General features: G+C 34.3%; 1 protein-coding gene across 3 annotated transcripts in view; it reads left to right on the plus strand.

Moving 5' to 3' along the window:
* DNAH8 (dynein axonemal heavy chain 8) overlaps positions 1-25,423 on the plus strand; it is a 158,308-nt gene extending 132,885 nt beyond the window's left edge. For all 3 annotated transcript variants that reach the window (XM_085319940.1, XM_085319930.1, XM_085319949.1), the window contains 14 exons: positions 1,823-1,944; positions 3,580-3,698; positions 4,553-4,755; positions 5,701-5,774; positions 8,829-8,981; positions 10,325-10,480; positions 12,598-12,714; positions 13,412-13,513; positions 13,897-14,057; positions 20,101-20,257; positions 20,831-20,983; positions 21,075-21,264; positions 24,425-24,546; positions 25,136-25,423. In XM_085319940.1, coding sequence (XP_085176066.1) covers positions 1,823-1,944; positions 3,580-3,698; positions 4,553-4,755; positions 5,701-5,774; positions 8,829-8,981; positions 10,325-10,480; positions 12,598-12,714; positions 13,412-13,513; positions 13,897-14,057; positions 20,101-20,257; positions 20,831-20,983; positions 21,075-21,264; positions 24,425-24,546; positions 25,136-25,423 — 2,117 coding nt within the window. The remainder of the gene's footprint in view (positions 1-1,822; positions 1,945-3,579; positions 3,699-4,552; positions 4,756-5,700; positions 5,775-8,828; positions 8,982-10,324; positions 10,481-12,597; positions 12,715-13,411; positions 13,514-13,896; positions 14,058-20,100; positions 20,258-20,830; positions 20,984-21,074; positions 21,265-24,424; positions 24,547-25,135) is intronic.
* Positions 25,424-26,780: the final 1,357 nt, after the last annotated feature.

Consider the following 26,780-nt stretch of genomic DNA (forward strand, 5'->3'; position numbering starts at 1 on the left):
TTATAAATGCTTTCCTCTAATTTGTCAAAACTTTAAAGTAATATTCAATTCTTCTGCTGTGTCAAAAATACTATATATAATGTCCTCCCAATAATTTCATAAATAACAAAATTTGTGCTTTTATATAAGAAATTAATATTTTAATCTCTTTTTCACCCTAATAATAAGTTTGTCTTCTTTTCCGTCTTGCTTTTATGATTCATTTTCACTACATCCCATTCATGCAGAATTGGAGATGAAGTGGGTGCAAAATAAAAAAAGATTTGATTGTGAAAACCTCTTGATAATCTATGGCTTAGGTACAGTTTGGAAAAGTAAGAAAAGGAACTACATATTTATGTATGCATGTGTGTTTTGGTGTGTATGTGTATGTATATACCCATGTATATCATTTGGAAGTATTCAAATAATTACAGATTATATACATATAGGCTATATACAGATTGTATATATAGGCACACATGTATGCATGCAAACATATAGCTGGTTAAAAACAATAGTTATTATTCCAGGATGCTTTCTTTGTTTGTTTGTAACATGCTGGTGAAATGCATTATAGCAGCAACCTAACTGAGTGAATGCTTTTAGTTTTGGAGATGCATGGAATAACGCTTTCCAGTTTTCCTGAGAAGTGACATTAATTAGTGGAGGACTGGGGAAGAGGAAGTGACAACAAAAAGGAAATTATATTAAAATTTAATATATAAAAATTAAATTGTGGACTTTGTTTCTTATAGTTTGTATAAAATTGGGATATAGTCCTATCCTGGAGGCATGCTTTTGTACTACCTCTTCAGTTACATGTCAGAGGATGTGAAAGACATGTAGCTACTGGCTGTACAGGCATATAACTGCTGTTTAAAACTACTTGCGCTTTCGAGGATTAATCTTTCTTCCATCATTCTGAAGTTTTTCTTTTCTGTTTTTTTTTTTCCAATGGTCGCAGTGGATTACTTTGTTAATATTTGTACCATCCTTCAGATGTTACAATAGTACTTTTCATTAGATAAGAGGTAGAAGTTTGCTGTTGAGTACACAAAATTTTCTTTTGAATTTCTTGGCTTTTTATGAATAGTAGGGGAAAAATAATGTGTCATGGGGGAGTTCTTCACAGGAATATTTTGTCTTTCAGATAACACAAAGTAATATTTAATGTATTATCAACACTCATGAAAAGGAGAGGAGGTTATTCACAGAATTTTCCATGCTCCAAAAATAATTAGCATTATTCTATAAACTTAAAAAAACAAACTATGTGGAACACATACGCTAGGAGGGGAGACTGAGGGAGTTGGGCTTGTTCAGTCTGGAGAACAGAAAGTTTAGGGGACTCCAACACCTATGGGAAGGCCATCAAGAAAATGGAGCCAGGCTCTTCACAATGATGCCTGGAGGGAAGGTGAGGGACAATGTGCATAAGCAGAAAGAAGAGATGTTTTGGACTGTATGTAAGGGGAAAATTTTTTACCATGAAGACAGTCAAGCTTTGGAACAAATTGCCTGGAAAGGTTATGCAGTCTCAATTCTTGGAGGTTTTGAAGACCAGAGTGGATAGAACCCTGATCTAATCTCATAGCTGATCTTGCTTAGAGCCTGGACTAGATTTGAGACTAGACTTTGAGATGGGACTATAGCTCTCTGGAGATCCCTTCCAAACTAAATTATCAAATGATCCTATGAAATAAATACTAAGTACACAAGAGTGCAATTCATATCAAGTGAAAATGATAAGAGCCAGAAAACATAGTTAAAAAAGAAGCATCAAAATTATCTCTACCTCTGAAGTAGTGTATGTGTTTCATCAGAATGTTTTCACCTGCAGGAGGTGCGGCACTGGATCTAAAAGCTTGCCCACCCAAACCATTCCGGTGGATTCTTGACATGACATGGCTAAACGTAGTGGAACTGAGCAAACTTCCACAGTTTGCAGAAATTATGAATCAGGTGATACTTAAAGTAATTATTTATTTGTGTCATGTTAATGGCTAGTTTTCCAATGATAATTCTGCTCCCATATTTTACATTTGGAATGCAAAGGAATGATGTAGTTAAAAAAAGAGGATAGTCAAAATACATAGAAGTAATCAAAGTTAGGTAGTGAGAATGGGAATATACTTATTTGCTCTACATTTTTCTCTGTATCTGCTTTTTTGTATTATAGTCATTGATGTAGATTGAGAAGAGAGCAGGAGCAAAGAACTAGAGAAAAAGGAAGTCAGTGAAAGAGGAACATAGGAAAGTAAGGAGGAGAAAGGATAAAAAAAGCAGAGGCACCAGAAGGGCACAGAAAGTGAATCTATGAATGTCAGGTTATAAATTATGCTGTTTCATGTCTTGAGTCTGACAGACTTTTAGAATAGATTGTTTGCTGTTTGTTTTTAAATACTCATTTCCATTCAAAGCTTAATATTTTACCCAGTTATGATGAGCTAGCTATAAAAATCCAGTTTATTTTACTGCAACATACATGATCTTATGTGCACTTAAGCTTGTGACATATTAATCACAATTTTTTTTTTTAGTTTGCGATAATTATCATGATGTTGTGAGTTAAAATACTTCCTAAACATTTCTTTTTCTCTATTTGCTAAGCACTACCTGTTGATCAAACAGCCTGGATGCAGAATGTATTTGGTGCCCTGGAGGGTAAAAGAGACTATTTCTGAACTGGGGTACCTAGAAGTGCTCCTGTCTGCTTCCCAACTGTGTATCAAAATGAGATCCATACTTGGATATGTATTTTCAATTTCCTTGATGTTTTGATTTCTGGAGGTATCAAAACAGGACACACAGATTAGAAGAAATTTGGGGGAATTCTAGTGAGGTCTCCACTCTGGTCTATCAGAGGACCAGGACCCAAAAAAGCATGCCACTTAGCATACTTGCTACATTATTTAAATGTAGCTATAGGGTTATCAATTTTGTATTTTTCTTTTTAATGTGTAGATTGTAATTGTTCAGCTATAAGATTCTTCTAGAACTAGTGCAGGCACAATTCTAGACTCTGAAACACTTAGACACCAACATTACTCAGAAAGACCTTTTGTTAAATAGTCTTTCAGTGCTATTGTAGAATTTCCATTCTATTTAGAAGTTGAAAGATAGAACGTGACAGGTGAGTTTACTAATAGAGGTGTGATCTGTCAAAGTCTTAACAGAGCTTGTAATTTTCAATTTGCATTTCTTTGGCTGTCTGAACTGCACTGAGACAGGAAGACTTTTCTGTTGTCTCTTAGTGCCTTGTGATTAAAAGGAATAAATCATTCACAGTATAATTCTCTTGTAATATAGAATACTCCTTCTAATTAATGATTTTTCTTAACTAACTGCATGTAGTTGGGAGGAGAATGCTCCGTGGGTAACTGATTAGCTTAAGAGCCTGCATATTAATGCCAAAATTTCTAATTTTAATATGTTAATAACAGATCATATGGCATATATCTTAAAATGCTCTAGTCTCATAATGTTACATGTAATATATTCTATAATAATGGCAGAATTTCATTAAAATACACATTTACAAAAGGATTTTATTGTAGCTGAAGAGTATTTATACATATATGAATGTCATAAACTTAGGTTGCGCGTAATGAAAAGGGATGGAAAAGCTGGTTTGATAAAGATGCTCCTGAAGAAGAAGTTATACCTGATGGATATAATGATTCACTTGATACCTGCCGCAAACTTTTACTTATCAGGTGAGCATATGCACCAAATATCTCCATCTATCAATAAGATATTATCATAATAACATAACTGTAATTCATTTCTGTATGGCATAAGATATTATTGATCTTACTTCAGAGCTATTCTCTGAAGAGTCTAAAACTATTGGTTCTAGAAAATATTTTCTAGCTTTGCTTTTATGTCATGACAAATGGAAACTGTGAACTATGACACGTTGCAGCCTCATGCAAAAAGCCACTGAAAATGTAAAACCATTCAGATTGTTTTCAAAATTATTTTTATAGTTGTTTCTTTTTAAATGACTGATTTTAGGAGTGTGTAAGTACACTGCCATGGGCAACATACTAAGTCTCTAGTAAGACTATTATTTGAAGTTTTTTATAGTCATATCTTTTGGGCAGATGTGTTTTCTTTTTCAGTGGGAACAAAGAAGACACATCCTTGGCACAAATGTGACCCATTGCAAAAGGGCTGAGTCCCTGCCCTAAAACACTGAGTACTAGAAACTCAATGAAACACCTGTAGAATTTTATTGAAGGGCCAAAACAATCTTATGTTTCCCTACCTCCATTCTTGAATGCAAAAGCTCTGTTGAAAAAAGCCCCAATCTAATTAAGATTCCCTAAAATTTTGGTGCAGATACTTTACGTATGGCAAAGTTGTAAGGAGCTGAAAAGTATTGGATAATCATAAGTAGAGGGAAGAGTATGAGTTCTGTGTTTTACTGCATATGTAAATACAAATATACAAACATTTTTATCTTATGAAGCAAAAATCTCAATTAAATACAAGTTTCTTATTTAAGTCTGGTTTAGCAACAGGAAAAGCACTGAATTTTTATCTTGATATATATTTTTATTCCTAGGTCTTGGTGTCCAGACCGCACTGTTTCTCAAGCCAGGAAATACATTGCAGATTCCTTAGATGAGAAATATACAGAACCAGTCATTCTGAATTTAGAAAAAACTTGGGAGGAAAGTGACAAACGAACACCTCTCATCTGTTTCTTGTCTATGGGATCTGACCCAACTATTCAGATTGATTCGTTGGCTAGGAAGCTTAAACTGGGTATGAAAATAATTATTCACTGTCCTGAGTTGTTCAAGATACAGAAGAATAATGTAACTTAAGAGATGTTTTTATGAAAAGTATTTTTATGTCCTGTTGTACTGTTATTTGTTCCTGAAGCATGGTCTTAGAGGTTGCAAAAGTAATATTTAACAAAGGACATCATGCTGAGGATCATTCTGTATGCAGTTGGGCAATAATGTGTTTTCAGTATTTTTATAACTTATTATCATCTTTCCAGGTAAAGAATTTAAAGAGATACAGTATTTACTTTTTTTTTTTTAAAAAAATTGACATGTTGAGAATACTATTTTCTTGTTTAAAATCTTCTTAACTGCAGGTAACAAAATAATCAGCAATCTACTTACAAGATTACTTTCTAATACAAATTACTCACAAGATTACATTTATATATTCTGGATTTTATGTCTACATTTTATGGAAATTTTGAAAATTTTGTGCATACAAACTGAGTTGGGTTCTAAACAAAGTAGCTCCATATATTTATGGTATTATTCACGTTAATATGATCACAATTGTAATTTTACAATTGCAGATTGTGCTAGTTTAAGTGGCTTGTTGTATACTTGCACTTAAAGAAAAATCTGAGTTTATGTTTCAAATATTGTGACTTCATTATAATTTGGCACAAATTCCTATAGACAGTAGTAACATTAATGAAAGTCATTCACTTCTGAAAACACTGAACATTAAGGATGTATATTTTAATGCTATTTACAAACTTTCAGTGTTTAGAAAATTTGTACACAGTAGCATAATATGATACTGAAGGGATTCTAATTTAATAATTATATATCTTTGTATAAAAATTGTAATTAATTTTGATGTATTTTATCCCTGTTTTGGGGGGCTGAATTGGAATTTTACTGGCTCTCTCCTCAAGGATGTAAGTTTATTAATAAAATACTTTCCTATCTGTTGTAGAATGTAGGACCATCTCTATGGGTCAAGGACAAGAAGTTCATGCACGCAAATTCACTCAGATGTCAATGCATCAGGTAAGGAAAAGCATGTAAATACAAGTTGATGTCTTAGAACTATTTTGCTTCTATTTTTGCATCCTATCATCTTCAATATTTTGCATTTTCACCTACCATCAGACATATCTAAGAGTAAAAAAAAGTCGTCGAGGGCCTGAAACTAAAAGCATTTTAGTTCAGGATATGCCTGTGCCAATAGAGTCTGAGTCAATAATTCTGCCTGCAGTATTGTTGAGCAGCATTTCAGAGGTATCATATTCTCTTTGTATCTCTATGCTGTTATGCGAAGGTGAAAGGACATAGTCCTTTTTCTGTCCTGCAGAAATTGCAGCTCCCACTTCTGTAGTGGATTTTTTTCCTCCTCTGTGAGCTACCTAGAAATTACATAATTTCTGTTAAATAATATGGTGAATTGGTGAATGCAAACACAGCTTAAAGCTCTAGACTCATAAGAGTGTGTCAGAGGAAGAACTTACATCTCCTAATAGTACCTCACATTTTCCTCACATCTGTGCTGATGATAGGACATCTTTGAGTCTCAAGGTTATCTAAGAATTCCCAAAAAATATTTGAGAACTTTTTTAAAGGTTGCAGTGCTTTATGTTATGGCAGATGACATTCTGAAACAGTAAAAACATGAGAAGTCTAAGCAGCAGTTCCAAAAAGATGGTAATTGAAACCTCAACTACAGCATAAAAATTACAGTGTAAAGATAGTACTGTCCAATTGGCAAGACACTTGAAAAGAGTTGTGGACAGTGTTCCAAATGAAGGCATGTAGATGCAGCTGAATGAAAACTCAAAGCAGCAGGTGTTATTTTAGCAGGCTGAAGGACTAGAATGTCTTTAATAAAAAAAATGCATTGACAAATACACACGGCCCTAATTTTTCTGCATCTGAAGAATTCTGAGCTGACTTATGCTCACTGAAAGGTTTGCTTAGTAGCCATATTACTTATCCCTTATGCAGTATGTGTTTTTGCACCTCCAGTAGGAGTATTTATCAGAAGTTAGATAAAAATTTAAAGACACAAATCCATTATGGGTTTTAAAGCTTGTCTTCTTGTGACATAAGACTTCCATTTTACTCCTTTGGCTCTATGTTATCAACCATTAGAGCTTCAGAAGAACAAACTGTGAAAGTGAGATCAGAGTACAGAACATTCCATCAGAACACTGTTATTTTGACACTGTTGCAGATTCACAATCAAGATTATTTCAGACTTCCATCTGAACTAAACAGGTCTTCTGTCCTTACACTCTAATGTTCAATCACAATGAGAAGAGGAAATGCTTCATTTTTCAGCCTTTCCTGAAGAATCCTGTCCTCTTAAACTGATGGCCTGGACTGTTTCAGAGGCTTTTCAGGATTTCCTATCTGTCATGCAGAAAAAAGAAAAAGTCAGGCAGAATCAGTTCAGGGACTTCCAGTTGTACTGCATCCTCATATCTTGATTTGAGACAAAAAAGAAAAAAAAATCTCTTGCCAGATTCTATTTGTTTGTTTGACCATAGTACGATCTGTTTCGTTTGTGTTTCCTATTATCAACATACATAATACTTGTAAAAGGCTTCTATTTTGTACCTTTTCTAGAAATTACAGTATAATCCAAGGTTCTCTTGCTAATGCAGTCTTTGCCATGGAAGTTCTCTATATTGTCCCAGTAACCTCTGAAGCCCTACCAAATGTTATAAGAGCTGTTTTGGAAAGCACCAGTCCACATGCATAACTTTGGGAAAAGAGAAAAAAAAATTATTAATCTTTATAGCAAGTGATAGTCTTTAAAATGTGTAAAGGTACATGTACTTCTCTCATATTTCTCTATGTCTATATCTCTAGAATGGTCATCATCAGCTCCAGGTTATTGGAATGGTGAGAATTGGGGCATCTCTACCTTTCTTTGCTCTTATTTGAAAACACAAGAATATTCAGAACAGCACTCCAGTAGAGCTACTAGGAACAGTTTCTGAACCACATGCCTTGGTGGTACACACACTTTACAAAGGGAGCAATAAGTGAACATCAGATTCGAAAGAACAAAATAAAATCACTTGATATGAAGATAAATATCTATGGGTTTTTCTACTTCTGGATAAGAGTATATAATATGATTAAAACTGCTGTACTGTGATATGTGTGGATAATTTTCAAAAATTGACCATGATTCATTTTGAAAATGTGACAAATCAATTAAAGAAATAGATCCCCATGGAAGAAAGGAAAAAAACTCTTAATTCTTTCTTTATTTTTAATGTCCATCAGTTCACCAGAAATAGTTCAATTAGATTTTTTTATAAAATGTTATTTATTTCTTTATAAATGAGCTAAACCAAAATTGACAATATGAAATTACAAGCTGTAATGAAATCCACACATCACTGTTTAGAAATGATTAAATAATATCTAATTTTAGTATCGGGCTTCTGATTCACCAGGCTTCTAAAGTGATGCTACAAGAACTGATTGGATTTAAATTCATAAGCAGAGGTGCAGAGAGAAAATAATCAAAAAAATCAAATCAAAATCGTGCAACTTGAGAGCTGAATAAGATTGAAATTAATATGCAGGAGGTTGAATTTCATACAAATGCATTTATTTTGGATAAACTACTAATTACAGTTGAAACATTTTAGAGTCTTGTTACAACCTCTCTCTACTACCTTAAGATTATGTTATTTACAAATAAGTAAAAAGAAAAAATATTTCTTAGGCTTCAGCTGTTACTTTTCCACTCGTGCATTCCTCTGCAACTGATGATAGGATTGCTAATCACTGTTGTTTTTTTGGAAGGAGGAGGACAGGAATAACTTCTTTTTGCCACTAGGTAGCACTGATACTTTACTTAGAACATTTTCTATGATTGTTTTATTTGCATTATGAACTGTAGGATGTGAAAATAACTTTCAGGTTTACTTTTGCTGTTTTCTTTAACTGTGACAAAACCAAATACCAAATCAAATGATATTAAGCACTCAGGAAGAGAATAGAGCTAGAGCACAAAAACAGTTGTTTTTGACATTATGAATAACTCGTACTAATTTCTGAACGGTAATGGTTGATGTTTTTATTCAGGGAGGTTGGGTGTTACTTCAAAATTGTCATCTTGGACTGGATTTCATGGATGAACTACTGGAAACACTTCTTACTGCTGAGATACCAAATGAGACATTTCGAGTTTGGATAACTACTGAACCTCATCCTAAATTCCCAATTACACTGCTACAGGTTTGTTCAACTGTTTAGTTCAGGTACCTAATATCATTAAAGTTATTCAGGTTAAGTGTGTGCATAGAAATGAAATAATTGAGGGGTGGCGGGGGGGAACTCTCAAGAAAAAAATTCCCTTGCTTTAGAATGAAGATGACACTTGCAGACATGAAGGTTACTTACCAGTAGCTGGAAGTCCTCTAAGATGTGTTACTGTTCATTCACACTAGTTCTGTTCACACAAACACTTGAATCAAAACTATCAGTCTTTGTCTATATTCTTTTTTGCCCAGCCAAGTGCCCTATGTACAGCGTAATGCCTACAACTCATCTTAGACTCTCCTAGGTTTTCCTAACTGAAGTAAGAAGTAAGGGATACAGTACATGGACAGCATATCTCAAAGAACATCAACTACCATGAAGTATCCTGGTTTTCGTTGAGTGAACTTTAAATGGTTATGCAGCAGATCTCCAGAAGACATTTTTCATCAGTGCCAGGAAAGCTGCCTCAACTCTCATGAAGTGTATTTAAGTCAGGATGGTTCCTGGCACTCTCACAGCCGGTCCAGTTAGTATATAGAATAAAGCAAGCTAGATCTAGAATAATAGTTGTGCATTGAAACTTCCATGTTAAAAGACTTCTTTCCTGTAAAAATAATGTGAATCTTCCTAGTGTTTCCATTCTCTTCTAATAAAAATACATGCTACTCCTGGTATCTAGGATATGAAGGAAATACTAGCTTAAATGCATGTGATTTAAGTTGAGGACGGAGAACAGATCAATTTTCTTTTCAAATAAATCTAGGATTTACCAGAGCGTCCAGGAACATTTTCAATTTACTAATGGAGTCAAAGCCAAAGACTCCAGAGCAGCAACTGTGAACATCTGATTTGAGGAGAGGCAAGATTTCTGTGCATTTCCTGTGAAGTCTTGGAAACAGAAAACAACAGGATTGTTTGGAGTGTTCTTACAATCTACTCTGTATAGTTGTCTTTCATCATCCAATCATTGAATTAGGGGTAAAGAACAATATGATGCCTTCTGAAATGCATGCTAAATACAGATTTTTGATGAAAATCCTCAGATCCCTGGACATCTCAGATGGTGGAACCCTGCTGTGTCAGTAGTGTGAACAAGTTCCATGTTCAGTATCTTAATGTGCATCATAAGGCTTTCTGGACTAATCTAATATGTTCTCCTTTTATGCAATTAATAGTTAATTGCATTTCAATTTTATATCTACATTTCAACTACTTACATTGTATCTTTTATTTATAACTAATAATTGTGACATTTTAGTATGTTGCTGTTTTTGCTTTAGTAAATAAATCCAATTCCTTTATCTTTTTTTACATGACAGATTGCTATAAAGTTCACAAATGAACCTCCCCAAGGTGTGCGAGCTGGTTTGAAAAGAACGTTTTCAGGAATTAATCAAGATCTGCTAGATGTTAGCAATATGCCTATGTGGAAGCCTTTGCTTTACACTGTAGCTTTCCTGCATTCTACCGTTCAGGTATTTTTTAAAAGATTTACATTTAATGTTATAATACATGAAGTCACTTTAACAGGGTTCCTGATGGAAAATACTCATTCTACTATTTATTGTAGCACCATGTTGCAGAACTGGAGCTTTTAATTTCTACAATCTCTATTTCAAGCTACTTTATTCTGTTAATTGCCTTTTAAATTTTACACAAATTTAATTCTATGAACATTTAGACTAAGGATTTTTCTCATCTAATTTTAGTTGTCCAAAAGTTAGTCATCCATTGTAAGCAAGTCAGCTCTCTCTGTAGTCAATAGAAATAGATAATCATCCCCAAACAGAAAATCAGCTTACCTGTCTTAGGTGTGCCTCTCAATAACAGAGTGAATCATTCTCTGGAGATATATCTATCTTTCTGTCCATTGATTTTAATGGAAATCTATATGCTTAGCTTAGAGTAGCGGTCTACTTTCTGGATGGCTAAAATTAAGTAAAATTCCGTCACTAAAGCCTTGTTTTTATCTTATTTTTATCTATGTCAATGTGATTTTTCTGTATTAACTTCAATATGAGCAAGGCTGTGTCCATATGTAGGCCTTCAAAGATACAGTAGTCTTGAGAGTACAGTAAATGCCAAGATTTTTGAGCTCACTGAATATGCCTTCTTTTAATCAAGGATCTCAAAATAGTTTAGAAAAAGATTTCAACCTTAGGGTCTTCTGAGGTGCTGGTATTTTCAATATAATAAAGGTGGTGAAAGAGGCAATTTATCAAAGGTCCCTATTAATATACAGTCTTCTGCATCTTTAACTCCTACTTTTTATAAATAGTGAGAAAGTTGTGCTGTGTACTGCCTTATGTGAATATACTGTACTTAGGGACCTGGAAGACCTAAGCTTATTCAACCATCAGTACTTTTAAAAAAAATTATAGCTGGTCATCTATTCATAAAATTTATGGAATGTCAATCACCAAACAATATATACATTGCCCTGCTTTTGAACTGACAAATTCCTAATATCCTTTGGTGACAAGATTGCCATGATAAATACAGCTTATACAGTAATTCAAAGAATTTGGCAGAAAATCACTATACCTTTCTAGAATGTATTATTGGTTAATGCTGGCTCATCTACTTTTATACAATACCAGATTTGGGAGAAATAGAAGTTTTTTTTTTTTTGCAATTCTAATTATTTTTGAATATTGTAGCTAGGTACCTAAATGTTACTTAACATTAGCTAAGTACCTAAATGTTAAGATTTTTTTCTGTGTAGATTCTCTGGTAGGATTTCAGATGTTTTCTGCCAATCATTGTTGACTTGGTTATTTAAAATTCTAATAAATATGTTATCTCTTGGTCAATTTTAAAATGTCAGTATTACTCTGCTTATTTGTTTAATAATGTCAGCACTATTCAACAATTTAATTCTTGATTTATTCTTCACTTTGAAAAATTTTTATTGAGCAAGGAGGTAATTGAGATGGTTAAAATATAGTTGTGAGGAATGTAAAACTGTTGGGTATTTGAAATGTCTTCGGGCTACAGATTATATTCTCTTATTTTTATGGCCAACTATTTTTATGTTGCAACTGCTGTTACAATTTTATTTATAAATATGTATGCAACAATAAAACTGAATCATAAAGTGCTCAGGAGATAAACAGGCAACCATGGACATTAAAGCATCACACTGAAACAGTAAAGACAAAAGGGAAATGTAGAAGCCTTTGGATAACTAAGTATTAACACATGCATTTGAAAAAGTAGAGTCTAGTTAGAGTCGATGAGTGTGCTGAAACTGCAGAGGTTCAGTAATTTTTAAATTAGTTGCTTAATATAAAAATCTAAATATCCTGATCATCCACATGGACATGAGACCTTTCAGACTTGAGTATGATGTGTTGATTAGTAAAGGTAGCAATAAATGATACTGTCATAAATTTTGCTTTTGCTTTTTCTCTCTGTATTTTCCCCTCGTAGTGTACTTTAGGAACATTTTGATTAATACTGATGTATATGAGGCACATAGCTGTTTTCTAGGCTGTCTTTCTTCTGTTCAATTTTTTAATTCCAATTGAACTTTAACAATGAAACAAAATAATATGGTGTTTCATAACCATATTTGTTTTCAACTCCTAAGGAGCGACGCAAATTTGGCCCTTTGGGTTGGAATATTCCCTATGAATTTAACTCAGCGGACTTCACAGCCAGTGTTCAGTTTATACAGAATCACCTGGATGAATGTGACATCAAGAAGGTGAATACTAAAACTTGTATACAATATGTTTAATTGCTTTATATAGAATCTGTAATTGTTTTTTCTTCATGTCTTATATTATAATAGTCTTTTCATCACTCTTTTCAATGCAGCTTGTAATGATCAAAGTTTCAGATTCTGAGCAAGACAGTCAAGCTGAAATATTCTCTGTGCACTATCATTCATACTAAAAAAAAGTGTAAGAGAATGCCAGAATTTTATCTTTTTTTTTTTTTTCAGTGCCATATCTAAAATATTAACAACTCCATACAAGACCTGTTTTGGAAAGGAGCTAAAATATGAGGTTTTAACAAAGCCAATCAAACCGCACTGAGGCCACCAATTGGGCTTCTACTACTAGCAGGGAGTAATGTAATAGAATGGCCATTCCTTGCAAAGTAAAGATGAGAAACTGGAAAAAAAAAAGAAAAGAGGCAGTAGCAGCTGAGAGTGATTTCAGGTCACACAAGAAACACCAAGGGCTATTTCTAATAGAATCAAGCCCAACTGTAGTTTAAAAATGTAGAGCTGAGCTCAGAAAATCCATTTGAAATCAAGTATAATTTTTTTCGTCCAACAATGATCTTTTCAGCTTGCATTTCAGGGTCTCCTGAGGTGGAGATAATATTCAAATTACAAGCTGGATCCCTTCTTGTAATACATTACAACTATAACTTTTTATTTTCTTTGCATCCAGGGTATATCGTGGAGCACAGTACGCTACATGATTGGAGAAGTGCAATATGGAGGTCGAGTTACAGATGACTTCGATAAGCGTCTTCTTAATTGCTTTGCAAGGGTGAGAGACCTTGAAAATATAGATATTTGTCATTTTTATTGGCAGCTGTAGCACAGAGATCAGAAGATTTCTGATTATTTTCAGATTATTTCTGCTAATTATACACTTCACTGACTTATGGGACATTCAGAGTAAAATTAATTTTTTCAAAATATCATTCTTTGTCCTTCTCCTTGATTTCTTTTCAATGTGGAGCAAAACTGCTGAATACATAACTGGAACTCAGACGTAGAAAACATAGCTTCTAATGATTTATTCGTGTATTCAAGTAAAAGTAGAGACAGTAGCTAAAATGAGAACTATGTTTCTCCAAGAGTGAAAACAAGATTAAAAAATCCGAGTAGCAAAGTGATTTTTTGTTTTTCTCTCTGGATTTTGCACAGGTGTGGTTTAATGAAAAGATGTTTGACAGCACTTTCTGTTTTTATACTGGATATAAAATTCCAGTGTGCAAAACACTGGAACAGTATTTTGAATACATTCAGTCACTCCCTGCCATGGACAGCCCAGAAGTCTTTGGTCTTCATCCTAATGCCAATATTACGTAAGTAGGTCACAATATATTGATGCCAAAGACTCTTACTTTAAATATTTGGAAACAATTAAAGTTCTGTAAAATATTTGGATGAAGTATATTTTTCCAAGGAAATCTAGGTTTCATGTGAATTCTACTATTGAAATGGAAACACTTGAAATGTATGTACACAATTACGAATGGAGTATCTGCAAATGCATTTTACATGTTCTTTTAAAGCAGTCAAAATTCTTATTTAATCCTCATGATTTCTAAAATCCTTTTTTTAACTTGAAAGCATCATAAAACTTTTATATTAACATATTATACAAGGTTCTATACAGAACAGCTAAAGAAAGTTTCTAATGTTTGCTTTCTGCTGTTTCAAATAGTATTTTTTTTGTTCTGTGAACTCTTTTGTTAAATGATTCTGTGTATTTTTTTTTTTATTCTATGCACTCTTTTGTTAAATAATTTTGTGGATTGTCAGTTGGTTTACAGCATGCCTTTGGATGTAACTACAATATTTTGTTGCCATCAGTTCTGCCATTCCCATTATTCAAGAAAGGCTTTTCAGCTTCACCAAGTACTAATTCCATTTAAAATTTTATCTTTGACTTAATTCACTTTTTCATTCCAAATAATGTGTCTAACAGCTTGGGTTTATTTCCTTATAATGTTATAAACTCCCTGAAGTATATGAACTGTCATCATATTTCTTCACTGATGTTCTCAATAATTCTGCCATGAATTATGCATTTTTAGTGTGTCCATATTTGTCATTTCTTACCACAGTTATTTGTATTTTTAAACAAAACAAATGTTATTCACAGAATCACAGAATGGTTGAGGTTGGAAGGGACGTCTGGAGATCATCTTGTCCAACCCTCCTGCACAAGAAGGGTCATGTAGAGCACACTGCCCTGGAACCTTTCTACACAGCTTTTGAATATCTCCAAGGAAGGAGACTCCACAGCCTCTCTGGGCAACCTGTTCCAGTGCTCAGTCACCTTTACACTCAAAAAGTTTTTCCTTATGTTCTGATGGAATTTTCTATGTTTCAGTTTGTGCCTGCTGCCTCTCATCCTATCACTGGGACACCACTGAAAGGAGTCTGGTCCCGTCCTCTTCACACCTCCCTTCAGATACTTGTACTTATTGTTAAGATCCCCCCTCACTCAGTCTTCTCTTCTCTAGGCTGAACATCTCAGCTCTCTCCGCCTTTCCTCATATGAAAGAGGCTCTAGTCCCTTAATCATCTTACTAGGCCTTTGCTGGACTTGCTCCAGTAGCTCCATCTCTCTCTCACACTGACGAGCTTAAAACTGGACCTCAGCAGTACTGAGTAAAGGGGAAGGATCACCTCCCTTGACCTGCTGGCAATGGCCTTCCTAATGCAACCCAGAATACCATTGGTCTTCTTTGCCATAAGAACATGTTGCTGGCTCATTGTCAACTTGTTGTCTACCAGGAATCTCAGGTCCTTCTCTAGAACTCAGAGTTGCTTTCTAGCAGGTCAGCCCCCAGCTTGTACTGGTGCATGAAGTTATTCCTCCCTAAGTGCAGGACTCTGCACTTCTCTATTGCACTTTGTGAGGTTCTACTCTTCCCATCTCTCCAGCATGTCCAGGACTCTCAGAATAGCAGCACAGCTCTCTGATGTATCAGCTACTGCTTGCAGTTTTGTATCGTCAGCAAAGTTGCTGAGGGTGCACTCTGTCCTTGTACCCAAGTCATTGACAAATTGAACAAGATTGGACTCAGCACTGTCTCCTGGGGGACACTGCTAGCTACAGGCCTCCAACTTGACTTTGCACCACTGATCACAACCCTCTGAGCTCTGCTATTCAGCCATTTTTCAGTCCATCTCGCTGGCTGCTCATCTGGCTGCTTCATCAACTTGCCTGTGAGGATGGGAGACTGTGTCAAAAGCCTTGCTGAAGTCAGGGTACACAACACGGCACTGCTCTCCCCTCATCTACTCAGACAGTCATTCCATCATGGAAGGCTCTCAGGTTGGTTAAGCATGATTTTCCCCTGGTGAATCCATGCTAACTGCTCCTGATTACCTTCTTACCCTTCATATGCTTGGAAATAGTATCCAGGATTAGCTGCTTTATCATCTTTCCAGGGATCAAGGTGAGACTGACTGGTCTGTAGTTCCCTGGGTCCTCCTCCTTGATCTTTCTGAAGATTGGAGTGACATTAGCTTTCTTCCAGTACTCAGGCACCTCTCCTGTTCTTCACATCCTTTCAAAGATGGTTGAGAGTAACCTTGCAATGACGTCTGCAATCCAACTTCAAATGCCTGACTGTTTTGGAAACCTAGTACCTTCAAGCATTTTTGGACAAAATAGTAATTTTTCAGTCTCAAATTTGACAGGCTGATGCCATATCAAAATCCCATTATCATAAAGATCCTGTGAGAATGGAACACAATTTATTATCAGCTCTGCCTAGCACTTACCATTGTAAATACATAGTTTAGAAAATGAGAATCCAAGAGTAGATTTGTTACTTTTTTTTCTGTTTTCTTTTAAATTGCTCTCTGATACTTGCAAGACCTCCCTTCCAGGTCTGGTTAAAGAATGAATTATGATTTACTTTAGAACTGAACAATATCCTAAAGAGAGACCACTCTGGAACTGCAATTAGGCTTTTAGGAAGACTCATTTATAGGAGGCTTGAGACTGACAGTGTTGGAAAAGAGTAGTGAGTACAAACAGCTCTTTCATTTCTCTCCACTACTGATTTTTCTTCCACTTTTGTACATCAGCATACTCCTGAGTCTTTAGTCTTTGTCTTGAAGATTCTACTTTGTAGCTGTTTCTTTATGTGTAAGAAAAACTGTTAAGTGGCTCCATGTGCCATCACAGGCTGTTACAGGCAACTATGCACAGATACGTCTGCCTAAATTTCATCTTTGACCTCCAGGCTGAATGGATTATCATTCTATACAATATATAACAAAAAGTTGTATTCAAAATGTCCATCAAGTCACCTCAGAATATGCAGAAGGCTAACATCTAGAAATGAAACCCTGAGATAGCCAGGACCTCTCCATATTACTACTACTGAGGCCAAGAAAGACCTTACCCCTCCCTGCCATTGCCACACACACTCTTGTCAAGATCAGTGGGACTGTTTCCAGTTCAGCCAAAAGCTCAATCCATTGGTTCCAACCATTCATTGAATGTTAGTACTTTCATCCACCTGAGATTAACATCTGAAGTTACTGCAATTGATTTTTAACTTACTGTAAGAACTACAGGCTCTGCAACAGATAACAGGTACCAGAGTAGGCAAGGAATGTTCTGACAATTTTCTGTCAAATCTCCAGCTGAATTTATGTAAAATTAGCAGGTATTGCAGCTGTTATTAGCTGACTGAACCCAGCAGAATCTCCAGTGGTCCCTTGGTTGATGTTAAGGTTTAACTGTTTTGAATACCATGCTGCAATGGGATATTGCTATTTTCTACACAAAGCTGGGGTATATTTCTTTCAAACAGTGTTTGCTTTTAATTTTAAATTCTAATATAGAAAACTCCTGCTGGCAGAGACTCCAACTATCAAAATATGATAGTTTGATGAGCCCAAACTCTATAAGAAAATATCCTTAATATATTTTTTGGAGCAGATTAAAATCCACAGAAAATTCCTTCTTTTTTTCTTCTTATGACACAGCTTGCTGTGCAAGACTGTTTTAGGGAAGAACATACCTAAACTGATAAAACTCCTTCATCTTATCCTCACTTACAGGCAAAACAGACATTGGGGATGAGATTCATTTAAAGTTACTTTAGCTTCCTTTGCAGCTATGCAAAACTTTGTTTAAATAGGGAAATAGATCCTTATAAAGTACAATTTCTCTCGTTGCAGAGCAGACATCTAAAGTAGATGAACTGAATCATGCCTCTTTGCATTGCCTATAAAGATAATCCAGACAACCAGCTGTTATATAGACATCTACATTTAGATGTGCAGTCAGAGAAATCCCATTGTATATACGTGATCTCTTTTGTAGTGACATAGTACTTCCTCTTCAAATTTGTGCAATCTTTTTTTATTATTACTGTTTGCGCCTATACTTCAACATTTCATTACCAATGTCAAGCAAAATTAGTTTTTCCAAAGCCCAGAAAAGAATTGTTTCAGAATGTCTTATATTCACTATGGCCCACTGTTGCATGAATGAAATCTTTTGTTTCTGTTTTATTCTCACTTCTTCCTAGATGAATATCTTTAAAGTATGTGCATATTAAGATACATCTTTTTTCTCTATTTTTAATAATAGTCTTCTTGTTCAGATTGCTGTTATTATTCATGTTTGCTGCTTCTTACAATATTAAGCTGATCATTCCTTCTTTCCAGAAGATTCCTGGCTTATATCATTAAAGAAAATAAAATTGCTTACTCTGATTCTGTTCCTTTGAGATTATCTTTCAAAAACTGTTCTCAGTCACCTGCTTCTCCCAAAAGTCGGCATATTGCATTCTTTTCAAGTTGTTCCTGGGTTTTTCTTGGAGAAAGACAGTGCATTTTTATAATTCTGTAATATTTTGTATTTTAATTGATTTAATCAACCTACTCCTTCCACATAGAATACACTGACTACACTTGTGGAAGAACAGTACTTATGGTATGGAGGGGAAGGTTCACATCTGTTTTACCAACAGTTGCTAGATCACCTAGACTCAAAGTAAGGGTTATAACCACCAGAAGGTCGTCTGAGTTAGGAATGAAGCTATGAGTTCAAGAAAAAATTAATTTCATCCAACATTTCTGCTAGTATATTACCTTGCATAAATCTGTCATTCTTCAAATGTGGCCATAAATGGGAAAAAGGTTGAGAGTTTTGAATTTAAAGTCAACGGTTGTTAAAAACTGTGAAAGCCCACCATTATTGTGTTCAGAAGCTGGAATGATATCCTCTGAGGAGCAAACCACCAGAAAATAATTTCTTACATTTTCTGATTTATAATCTTTATAATTGCATTCAAAACCAGGTTATGTTGAAATGCTACAGTATCTAATTTCTGTAATCTTATGATTTTATCTTTAAAACTTAACTGCTTTAGGAGTTCACATGCTTCTGTCCTGTGGCACAGTCTTTGGTTTCATTTCTTACATAATTATGTATGGTAAAGTAATAGGCAGATAGAAGTATCACATGAAGGTCGATAAGTAAAACTGACATGTAAATTTATGCTCTGAGTCAGTATAAATTTATGTTCTGAGTCAGACTAAGGCCATATCTTCCTCATGTACCTGATTCTATAAGGTGACAGTAGGCCATGCCGGCCATAACACAAACATACAATGTATGTTTTCTTTCTTACTACTTCTCATAGATCTATTCTACTAGAGAGCATTATAACAAAAGTACTCCTATAATTCTGCTTGTGTTGAGGGACTGACATTGTCTATTATCTTTTAGCATCAAATGCCACATTAATTTATTCATTTTTTTATAGTGACTCAGAACGTAAATTTACATGAGCAATGCCCATGCTTTAATTTCTAATGTTGTAAATCTGGCAGCTTTTACCATTAATCCTGAACTACCTCAAGGCAGAATGGATTTCCTAATTAATAAAGGGGCAGCTTGCAGAGAAATATTCTTTCTGATTACAGCACTTCATTCCTTCTTCCCAGCAAATAGTTGGTTAGAAGTCTTTATCAGGCATATGTCATTTTCCCCCTTTCCTCAAAATCCCTAAGAATCATGTGCTAATTTTATCTGCTGCCTCGTTTTCTCAAAGGCTACGAAACAATGTGTGGAACTTTCTTCTTTTAGCCCTGAACTAGAAAAGCAGCAAGTGTATATATAACAGGTTGGGTAAAGGACAGTTCATGTTTCTCTCTTTACGATTGCAAAAGCCAGACGTTTTTCATGATCAGCGAGTTTAGTTTGGTGCCAGAAGCAAAGGAAAAAAATTCTTATTCTGACTTTCAAATGTATTGGGGGACACAGTACGTTTTTTCTCTGTGTTCAATTCATGTTCTACAAAGCATACAATTTATCTTTGAAAAAATCTGATGTAACTTTTAGCATATTTCTTATCCTTTTAGATATCAAAGTAACACAGCAGCTGACGTTCTAGATACTATTACCAATATTCAGCCTAAAGAAAGTGGTGGAGGAATTGGAGAAACTCGTGAAGCCATTGTTTATCGTTTGGCTGAAGACATGCTGGACAAACTTCCACCTGATTACATACCTCACGAGGCAAGCTAATCTCAGCTATTTCCTCATTGTTTTCTCTCTGTGGAGTTTTCACATAAAAAGTGTCCCCTTCCCCCAAAAAAATCAGAACAGTTTTATAATTCTGTTCAATAAAGATTCTATACTTAGTGGTAGATTCAAGCAAGCAGCAAACATCTTTTCTCAATTAATGTGAATAGAAATGAGGCCTTTTTATTTAAAAACAAAATATCTAACAATTAATCATGAAGATGTGTCATGGAGACTGATTGAACTTTCAAAGTTGCATGCAAAATTACAGAAAAAAAGTCTTGACTTTATTTGGCAGCAGTCTTCCAGGCCTTTTGGGTAAAATCTCATTTTAAAAATTGGGAAGTGTCATCAAATCATGAAGACAAAAAAAATCAATTAAAACTGCAACTGTTCTAAAACTGTAAATGAGAGCTGGATTATTTGAAGTACAAGTGTGCTATTTACTTCTCTACAAATAAGTTAAGCTGTCATACGTGACAACAGTATTTCAGATTTTTTTAGAATTTAGAAATAAGCAATTTAGAATAATTACTAAATTGCTTCTTTTGTACTTTTATATTTTAGGTAAAAGCTCGTTTAATTAAAATGGGACAACTTAACTCTATGAATATTTTTCTTCGGCAAGAAATCGACCGAATGCAAAAGGTCATCACAATACTCCGAAACAGTCTGAATGATCTTAAGTTAGCCATAGAAGGAACTATTATTATGAGTGAGGCAAGTACAAGAATATTTGTTATATACAAAATACTCTCTTTGAAACTATCATCTTGGTTGTTTAAGTTCATATTTTGTAATTTCATTCCAGAATTTGAGGGATGCTCTTGATAATATGTATGATGCTCGAATTCCTCAAATATGGAAGAGGGTATCTTGGGATTCTTCAACACTAGGCTTCTGGTTTACTGAACTTTTGGAAAGAAATAGTCAGTTCTCTACTTGGATATTTGAAGGAAGACCAAATGTGTTTTGGATGACCGGATTCTTTAATCCGCAAGGTAGGGTACCGAAAGGACTTAGGTAATAACGTATTGTATTTAATTGTAATTTAAGGGTTTTCACTACGTATCTAATTTAATATTATACTTACAAAAATGTTTTCATCACTGTCAGAACATGTTATAGGAGGCAAAATGATAAATGGATTCCAAAAAGAGATTAGACAAAGTGATGTGAAACAGGTTCAATGGTAGCTATAAACATGATTGGACAAACTTAACCTTCAGGTTGAGGGGTCCCTAAGCACCTGCTTGCCAGAATTTGGAAGGATGTAAATGGTAAAGGATTTATATATCATTTTGCTTGTTTTATTATTTCCTACAGCATCCTCTTTACACAATGCCTGTCCTTTGAGTTGACCTAGGAATACAGTTTTTATATTCCAAAAATAAAAAATATATAGTTAACAGATAATGTATTCGCTTGTTAGCATACTCTTGCAAATGATAGTGATATAACATCTAAAGAAAATACAATTTTTCCGCTTTTACTGTGGTTTCAGCTTGCTTTTTTAGTTCTAACAGAATTAGATATCTAATCCTTGCAAGTTGCAAGTATGTAAGAGCTTTAATCCGAGGCTTTAATCTGTAATCTAATATATTGCCTATATACTATACAGTAGCAGCATATATCTATACCAGAATTTATGGCAATTATCTATCTTTCACAGAGAATCATCAACACATAGTTTTCACAGTGTTTCTATTTTGCAGATTATTTAATGTATAGTTTGTTCAAATTCATCAAGAATATACTGAGAAGTACAAATAAATGTAGTTATCACTATATGTTATAGCTTGATGTATTTATCATTTTATAGAGGGGAAGGAAAATGAATGATAACTATCTCCATGAGTAACAAAAATCATTAGCTTATTAGATGCATGTTCCTAGACGAATCACATTTAGCCTAAACAATTGCCCATACAAAATTATTGTGGGAAAATTATCTCATATAACAGCAATGAAAATTTTTTCATTAAGATTAATGAAAAATCCTTGAATTTTATAAGTTCTCTTCAGTTTGTGACGTTGCTGTTTTTACCAATCTCTCTATGACCACAACTCTGAAAGCTACTAATATCAAAGTCATTTTAGAGTCACTCTCAGAAACAGTTGAGGTGACTTGAGTACGTCAGATAAACATGTAAGAATTCCAAAGTATTTTTCAAAGCTGGTACTGAGAAGCTAGTCAAAACATTATTCCATTTGTATCATAAATGGCACAGCTCCTAAGTGTAGTGTCAGACCTTGACAGCATATTCATCTCTGATGATTCAAGAGCAGCACTTACAGTGGTATAAAAGAAGATAATGGACCAGGTTCGTTTGACCAAACAAACTATTTAGCCTAAAAGCAAACAAAGCTGAGATACAGAAGGTCTTGAACTTGATGATTGCTTCAACTTCTGTGTTCATAAAGCTGTTCTGGTAGTTAGAGAAAGTAGTTAACTAAGACAAAGAGTGCACTATGGGCTGGTGTTGGGTAAGTATCAGTTACTGTGTTAATAGTACTGCTCACCAGAAAATAGTGAGCAAAGCAAACCATGCAGTAAAGTTTAAAAATTGACTGGAGTAAGGTAAATCAGAAATTGGACTACCTTGTGCTCTCACTACAGGAAAATCTAGATTGATTGTACTGGTAAATAGTCATAGTATTGTCATAGTACTGACAAATGCATTATAATGTTGAAACATAGGGAATATATTTTATCAGTTTATTAGAAAAATCTCTTTATAGTACTATAGAGTATCATCAATAATTGTATTTAAAACCCATTGTCCTTGTCAGTGTTTGTCGTCTATCAGTTATCATTATTAGGGGAGAATGAACATGTTTGTTGTGATCCAAAATTCCTTGAAGTAGAGAAGGTATTCGAAGTGAACATGCTTATGAAAGAGCAAACTTAATTACACTAATTATATTTACATGGCATATAAATATTTTAACTGTGACAAGTATCTTCTAATTGGCCCCCAGCACATTAAACCACTTTTTATATCTGTATTTTGTATGACCATGTACCTTCATGATTATCCTTCTTGTCAGTATCTCATTTGGTGGTTTTTCTAGCGTGAATATGCTTAAGTAGACAACCAGAAAAGCCCTATTCTTTTCCTTTATGTCCTACCAATGAGTAACTGAAGCCCTTTCATCTTTAGGTGTTTATGGTGATAACTCTCAAGTATGCACTTCAGTATTGTTAACTCTTCTCCTTTTGCCTCAATCTGTTTTTGACAGCTCTAAGTAACCCTTTTCATCTATCAGCATAAAACAGCAGCTGTTGTTTTCTTCGTGGCTGCATTGTCATCCTCTGAGACACTGATTGCAAATACCTGGTAGCTTCTGTAGCAGTGTTTCTTTTTTTTTTTTTTTTTTTTTTTTTTTTTACTTGTTCCTTTTTAACTCATTCTTTGCTGCCCACTTTTTTTTTTTTTTGTGGTTACACTATTCAGTCCTTTACCTCTCAAACCATTGTTATTACAAACCTGCCTCTGTAATGTCTATTCAGAACAACACTCCAAAAATCATCTAGCACATTGCTTTGATCAGGTCATCCTCTACCACCCCTTTCTCTCTAGGTCTTGCTTTTCTCCATTAACAAAATACAGATTTTTAATCCTTCAAAGGCATTGTTTATGCTCCCTACACCTAGTTATTTTCTATCATATTCAGACACATCTTCTGTTTCGTATCGGTGTAATTTATTTTTCTGTTTTTTCATTTTTTTTAAATATGCCTTTTTCTAAACTTTTTGCATGTAAATATCAACTCGCGTAACTGATATTTCGTCTGCCATTAAATTCCTTTCCCGACCACAAATCTACCATGCATCCTATGGTTTGCTACCTAACGATAAAAGGTAAGCCAGGATCCTGAGCAAACATTTTTTAGCTACTGAACTGTTCAGTTAACAAAAGTATATTATTTTATGTTCTATTTTAAAATACTTTTCTTAGTATAATGCATCGTATGCCAGTTTTGCCTTGTGTTCCTGTGTTTGGACCAAAGTAAATTTGGCTGTCATTAGTCAACATGCTCAGTTTCAATAGAACTGTGAATATGTCCATAATATTTAGTGTGGACCAATGCAGATAATTGAGCTAGATCTTTTTTACTTGTGTGAGATGTACCTAATCTGTGACTTAATTTCTCAAGGATTCCTGACAGCAATGAGACAAGAAGCAACTCGAGCACATAAAGGCTGGGCTTTAGATACAGTTACAATACAAAACGAAGTGCTAAAGCAGACCAAAGAGGAGATCACAGTACCTGCTTCTGTATGTATGATGCACAAAGATGGTTCAGTATTAATTTCAGTGTTTAATTTATATTTTGCATCATTCAGTCACTTTGGATTGCTATAGGAAAAGTTAATACTGTTTTTGACTCACTGTTTTTATTCAGTTTAGAAGTTAAAAAAGAAAGTTTGAAGATTTTCACTTTCTCTTTGGCATTTAAAAAAATATTCTATTAAAAAAACCTTTTCATTACATCATCCCTAGATTTTTTAGAATTTATGCATCTGCCCTACTTTCTAAAGAATTAGGACAAAGCTACCTCTCTAAATGTTCTACAGCAATGGAATAATATATGTGTATTTACTGAATAATTGTAAACTTTAGAGGAAATTGCATACAGTATTCTGTTTAAGGGGCTTATTGAACAACTTTGATTACCACCCATTTCAGTAGCATTGTATTCTGAAAAAGAAGAATATTATAATTTAAAAATAAATAGTTTGGAAAGATTCAATGTCAGATGCTTCTGATATAAAATATGTATTAATTTTAATGGCTTAAGCCAATTATTAATTTTATAAAGCAAATGTTGTCTTTTGCATAATGTATCTGCTTACTCTCCACACAGGAAGGAGTATATATTTATGGGCTCTACTTGGAAGGAGCTGGCTGGGACAGACGAAATGGTAAACTTGTTGAATCTACACCAAAAATTCTTTTTGTCCAGCTCCCTGTGGTGCATATATTTGCTGTTAATGCAACCGGTCCTAAGGAGACAAAAGCCTATCTTTGTCCTATTTACAAGAAACCCAGGAGGACAGATCTAACCTATGTTACTGTGATCTACTTAAAGACAATACTATCTGTAGACCATTGGATATTGAGAGGAGTGGCTCTCTTGTGTGATATCAAGTAAGCCTTGTTTTTAACCATAATAGAAATGCAGAATATATGGCACAGGTAACCAAATACATGCATAATTTTATTGCTTTTCTTTTCTGGTCATCTGTCATTATATTAGAACTTTCAATGTGGACTTACAGATTTTTTTTCTGTCTCCAGTAAACTCAGTTGTTTTGGCTATTTGATGGTAGCTTTAAAATAAAGTTTTCAAAAACAATTTCACTAATTGTACTTTTTGATGTTGCTTGCTTGCTTGTAAATGAAATTTATTCAGCGGAGATTCAGAATATTCACATTCAACAGGAAGTGTTTCAATAAAAAGTTTGATTGGACTGTTCAGTTCCCTCCCATTCACTGAATATAACCATTCTTAATATTTTAGACTAATTTGTTATTTTTAGTTAGTTTGGAAGAACATTAAGCTGCAGTATTTAGGTATCTTTCTCTTGACACAAGTAGTAAAAATCAAATTTATAGAATGTTCAAGATACAGTTTTAAGTATACTGAAGTTTCTGCAGCTTTTTTAGTACTGTAGAGTGTAATTCCAGAGTTATGACAAGTCTTAACAAAATTTACTCTGAGGTCTCTGATTTTACACCCGTCATACAGACATCGTACATACTAAATCAAACATTGTTATGTGTTACATGTGTTGACGCCATACAAGTAAGGTATTTCTGACACATCTGGTTGTATAAAAGGTGAAAGAGATGCCTTTTCCAATGAAAAAATCCTGCCTTCAGAGCACAAAAAAAAAAAACAAAGATAGATTAGAGCTCAGAAATTCAGGAATATGTAAAAAATTTTTTTTTTCTCCTTCACCAAGCAGCAGTCCCCTATAAAGGTCAAATTCAGAAACAGACTGGAATTAGAAACACCACATCATTCTTTATATACAAACAGAGAGTAGGACAGGGAAATGAACAACTGATTACATTTATGATTTATTTTTATGCCTCTTTATTAAAATTGCTGAATTATTACAAATATGCTAATAAAGTCTTTGGGGGTATCTGAACAGTCTCTGACTTACTGAACCAACTATTTAATAAAGGTAGGACCCACCCAGGGTAACTACTAGTTAGATGATGGGTAATTAATTGATATGCAGGAATGCAAGAACTGACTTATATAACTTGCACAATCTTCACATTCCCAAACACCCAAAAGGATTAATAGTTGTGGTTGGCCAGTTAGAAAGTCTGATTCTGGGGGCCTTTAACTTAATCCTTATCTTGCTAATAGATGCACCAAATGGCCTTATACTGTTGTGTTCTTTATAAAGACGTCATTCTTGGTAGCACTCAATTCAGATAGGTGAAGTTCAACCGTAAGCAAAATTATTTAATAACTTTTCATAAATAGTGTG

Source organism: Rhea americana, unplaced genomic scaffold (genome assembly GCF_003343005.1).
Source record: "Rhea americana isolate MKP2758 unplaced genomic scaffold, rheAme1 scaffold_119, whole genome shotgun sequence".
NCBI classification, from domain to species: domain Eukaryota; kingdom Metazoa; phylum Chordata; class Aves; order Rheiformes; family Rheidae; genus Rhea; species Rhea americana.